This window comes from Pinus tabuliformis, chromosome Q (genome assembly GCF_031772625.1).
Source record: "Pinus tabuliformis cultivar Carrire ecotype Pingquan chromosome Q, CPIR1, whole genome shotgun sequence".
NCBI lineage: Eukaryota > Viridiplantae > Streptophyta > Pinopsida > Pinales > Pinaceae > Pinus > Pinus tabuliformis.
The window spans coordinates 437,148,606-437,153,968 of record NC_142296.1 but is presented as its reverse complement, the minus strand read 5'-3'; the positions used below and the strand labels follow the sequence as shown (position 1 = coordinate 437,153,968).

Genomic DNA, 5,363 nt, shown 5'->3' with positions numbered 1-5,363 from the left:
CTCAAATCAAGTCCTCCAGTTACGAAAGATGCTTCTGATTAAAAAAAACACCTTGAAATGCTACTGTGTAATAAACCCTCCATATGAAATATCTAGTTTTCATCTCATTTGCTACTAGATCAAAAGCTGTCTAAAAGCAAAAACTAGCCTAAAAGCATTAGGTTCCTGGTTCTTGAAGTCGGCATCAAAAGGATGGACACAAATTACTCAATAGTACAATACAGAAAGAATGAAAAGGGTAAGTTGAATTACTGTTATCCTACCACCCAGGTTCATTCAAATTCAGCTAATAACATGTTGAGTTTTGACATCTTGAATAATATTATTGTAATGACTTTAAGTCTAAGCATTTTGTTAGTATAATTGTGGTAATGACTTCAGGTCTAACTATTCCGTGAGCATAATTGTGGGCTGGCCTGATATGAGCATTGTTGCAATGGCTTCAAGTCTAACCTATAGTTTTAAACCTCCGACTAGGATTCAAAACAGGCCGAGGGTGGACTCCCACTCCAACTTGTATTGACTCAGCCTAGTTGACTTGAATGACTCGGTTGTAAAAAATACATTAAATATTTTATTTTTTTTATGAAAAAACATATTTTTAAAGATTTTCATTCATGTTTCCAAACTCAAAGCATTAGAATATAGAGAGAAGACAACATATGATCAAAGTATGCTCATGAAAATATCTATTATATCAAAATGGCACCCAGTGCACTGTCCAATACATGTAATATATAGAGATCAAAACAAAAACAGATAACCAAGGAGGCTCTCAATGGCCTCTACTACAAAATATCACTAGTCATACTACTAAATAATGCAAGATTATCTGGCTCAGACTCTGAATCATAGTCAAACGGACAAACCCATCACTCATCCTCACTATTGCTCCAAAAACCAACTCCAACTTTCCACAAATGTTCACACAAATGCAATAAGATAGTTGTGAGTAAATGTGACGGGGTTGGGTCACTTTTATAGGCTTGGGAGAGGTGTAGAGGTATTAAGAAAAAAAAAACAAAAACAAAAACAAAAAATTGAGTTTGAAGTCTGAGTTGCCGCCTTTTTTCAGGCAGACTAGCTCGGCCGGTTTAAGAAGGGCTCGACTGAACCGGCCAAATCGGTGTTTGACTCGACCGGTTCGGTAATGGACCAGCTGTCGAACTGGTTTTTCAACCTAGCCGACCCAGGCAGGGGTCCTGCTCAGTCTACCAGGGTGAATCCGATTCAGACCGGCCCAGTTTTAGAACACTGATCTAACCATTTTGTGAGTATAATTGTGGGCTGGCCTAATACGAGCATTGTTGTAATGGCTTCAAGTCTAAGCATTCTGTGAGTATAACTGTGAGCTAGCTTGATAGGAGGGAAAAAGAAAAAAAGAAACCAATTTCTTGTGGGAAAAAGAAAAAAAAAAGAAACAGAAGAAAAAAAAACATATATACATATATATACAATATAAAATTTCAATCATATATACAATATAGAATTTCAATCGGCTAAATATTCAGTAAATGGCTTTGGCTGGAAAGCTAAACCAAACCATAAATGATTTAGAGTGAACCAGAAAAATAAGGAAATAGAGATCCACATACTAAAATAAGAAAGTAGAAGATCAAAACCACATCAACCTACTCAATTGGTCAAATTGCAAACAGCATTTTACAGACAGCACAGTCATAGAAATTATCCAGTAGAGAAATGACAGTAAACTCTACTAAACTCTGCAACATAATTACTGAGTTTATCCATTCCAAAATGCCCCTGCCATTGTGAAAGAGCATACATTCCATTGGTATATGGGGGACGAAGTAGATCAATTATAGTCAAAGCGAAGAAAAGAAAGAATACCAGAATATCAAGGCCACCGAATTCATTCTTCAACCATTGGGGAAATTCGGTAACACTGTCATCTCTCTGTATATCGAGTGTATGAAACACCACATTTTTTCTTCCTTCTTTCACGAGAGCACGAGATTGTGGAGACAAGTCTTGCTGCTGCCTGCAACGAGCAGTGAGAACAACAGTGATACCTTTGTCTGCAAGTAAACGAGCGATCTCCAACCCTATTCCTCTGTTGGCCTCTGTTACCACACCCACTGCCTCTTTCGTCCGCCATTCCTCTGTTGCATCACATGAGGATTTATCCTATCATCACAAGTTAACAGTTTGTTCTATATCTAATCGACATGATAAGCTACCAACCAACTCTCTGTCGAAAGCATGAACTCACCATTTTTGTTCCGCGAAGATCTTCTAAATGCTTAGAGATAGAAAGAAATTAGGAGACTGGAGCAGTATAAAATGAAAGATAGCTACTATGCCCTTTGAAAAAATGATGGTTGCCATTGAATTAATAGTGCGTATAGCTCTCATAATTTTTGATTGAAGGAGCTCCAAAATATTTGTGCGCTCTAAGTTTCAGTTATGTCGCCGGATGGGTTGTTTCAACCATTTATTCGAAGAACCAGTTTTAGTTGACACTTAAATGTGTCTAAATTAATGAAAGAAGCCATCCACAGATAGGCAAAACAACCTGGTTTCATTAGCTGAACTTAATCTTAATTTTGGGAATATTTGAGAATCCATTTAAAAAAATCAATATATTTTCTCATTTTTATTTAAATCTAAAATTCTAAAATATTCCCAAAAATAAAAAAATAAAAAAAATCACCTTCTAAAATATTCCCAAAATTTATAATCTAATAAGAATAAAATTTTCAATCAAACAATTAAAATTCTTTCATGTTTGTTAGGTTTGTGAAATGTGTTTATTATTTATTAAATATAAATAAAAATGGTAAACTCTGTAGCACAAGATTAGATGTGTCATTGAGTTTTTTTTTCAACTAAAGAAATTTAATCCTCCCAGAACTGAACCACAATGTCTATGGGGAGGTGTGCCATTGAATTATTTTGTTAAAAGTCAATCTCATTGAACCATTCTCTTAAAAGCTAGGAAAAGCCTACAACCAATCTTGGTTTTCTCAAGCAAGAACAATGGAACCCACTTCCATCCCAAAAAGTGTCCATGCTCCTCCCTTCATCTGAGGAATTGTCATCATGTACCAATTGGAAAACATATGTACCACTGATACCTCAAATTGGCCAAAAACCTATTGTACTGCAAGGCTTACCATCAATTTGACCATGAAGACTGATTGATTTACCATCATATGGACCTACTTCCATCTACCAAGATACATGGGTACCATCCGTCGTATTTGTCAGTTCTCTAGGGAAGTATTATATATACAAGATATATTCATCTCAATCTTACATTTTCTATGCACATGCCAATCGAAGACTTAAGTGCATTACTCAACAAATAGTACATGGGGTAAACCATGTAGCTAAAACTCCCTTCCAACTACAACACTTCTTACTATGCAGATTAGGGAATGACATTTACATCAGAAAATATTGCAGCATTACTACATAGTAACATACATCATCAAGAGTTAATAACACATGACATATATGATTGGAATGTCATCTTCCTCCATAATTATTCATATACTAGGCTTCTTCATTTAGAAAATTTGCATCTTTGTTCAATTTTCATCTTGGATACCAATACTTTGCTTGTCATTTGTTAGAGTAGCTAGTTCTAACAAATAACTATACCTATATTGAGTAGCTCTGGCCTCTAAGGGATAGCTCTGTTGGTCAAGTTCCTGTTGCTAAGTACCTTGCCAATTGGAAGGTCATGGGGTCAAATCTCGTCAACGCCCTTGGGGTTAGGCCTGGCATATTTGCTGGCGGGTAGATCCCTTTAGGTGGATCTTCCTGGATTATTGCCCGTGAACTACCCCTTCAAGTGGATCTTCCCAGATTATTGCCCGTGAATGTAGTGGTCTGGCGGGTAGATCCCTTCAGGTGGATCTTCCTGGATTATTGCCCGTGAACTACCCCTTCAAGTGGATCTTCCTGGATTATTGCCCGTGAATGTAGTGGTCACTTAGTGATCGTGAACCACAATTGAAAAAACTATACCTATATTGAAATACGTAGACTCAGTATACTACTTGTGTCAATCCACTTTAGCTTTGGTCCTTTCATCAACAACTTTGTTAGCAATTGTAACTTTGTTAGCAATTGTTGGCAATGATTGTGTACACCTTCACATATATAGCTCTTCTTTCAATAAGAAAAAAAATAGCTTCTCACACTAACTGCAAGAAAAGCCTTTCATGGCAATGATGATTCCTTCAACTACAAGCACCATTTGGCTATTTACCCCTAAAAAATATGGTTGATCATCATCTCCTTTATGTAGATATAATGTGGACAATATGACAACTCTCTCGTCCATGTCATTGAGCCGAGAGACTCATTCTACAGTGCAGTGTGATGTGTAAAGTTGTCCCTCTGTCATCAAAGTTGAAATTTTGCTCATATCCACCAAAAAAATTAAAAATTAAAAAATTAAAATCTAAAAATTAAAAAAAATAAATAGCTATATAAAACATTTAAATAATATCGACTAATAAAAAAATTATAGGTGAAGAAATTAAATCTCTCTAAGCTCATGTTAGCTCCATATTTAAAATGAATCTATGCTAATTATGTTTCAATCAGGTGAAGCAATTAAATCTCTCTAAGCTCATGTTAGATCCATATTTAAAATGAATCTATACTAGTTATGTTTCAATCCCTTCAAATAACAGTTATACCACTTCCCTGCACCATGCAAAGCTCAATACCAAATTGACATAAGGTTTGAAACTCCTCAAACCTCCTTTGTTGTTGTCTACGAAATGGCCTTCTCCTCAACATCACCACTTTTCACACGGTAACAGTCTTTACTTTTCACACAGGAACGGTCTTTTAACACTTCGTAAACCTCACCAATGGTTTGGGAAATACTGGTCAAGATCTCATCATCCTGAAGCAATGCTAAGGTGGGGTTCTTTACTTTTCACACAGGAACCGTCTTTAGCACTTCGTAAACCTCACCAATGGTTTGGGAAACACTGGTCAAGATCACATCATCCTGAAGAAATGCTAAGGTGGGGTTCCTTGCTTCTAGCATAGCTCTGCCTTCCTATCTAATGGCCATGCCTCTTGAAAAAAATGTAATCAAGATAACTGAAACACATACAAAGATTCACCTTAACCCACGATAAGAGGCTAGTGTAATTTTGTAGGCTCACTTATCCTTGTGTGTAAGATTATGCAAGTCCAGATATCATATTCGATTACCCAAAAGTAGACTCCATTTTGAATTTCTCAATACTCAGGTCGCTATCCCCTCCAAGTTGTATTTTATTTGGAGCTTCAGACCTAAAAGTTTAGCACAGTCTTGGTGGAGGTATCAGACTCCAATACATCCACAGGGACGACTCGAGTCCTCGAACCTG

At 36.5% G+C, this 5,363-nt stretch overlaps 1 protein-coding gene across 1 annotated transcript; it reads right to left on the bottom strand.

Annotated features, from left to right (window-relative positions):
• Window positions 1-1,618: 1,618 nt before the first annotated feature.
• On the bottom strand, window positions 1,619-2,429 carry LOC149220099 (short-chain dehydrogenase/reductase 1-like). The gene is made up of 2 exons (XM_089382720.1): window positions 2,234-2,429; window positions 1,619-2,148 (listed from the first exon to the last, which is right to left on the bottom strand). The coding sequence occupies exons 1-2, from the start codon at window positions 2,234-2,236 to the stop codon at window positions 1,687-1,689; spliced, it is 465 nt and encodes a 154-aa protein (XP_089238846.1). The 5' UTR covers window positions 2,237-2,429; the 3' UTR covers window positions 1,619-1,686.
• Between the last annotated feature and the right edge of the window lie 2,934 nt (window positions 2,430-5,363).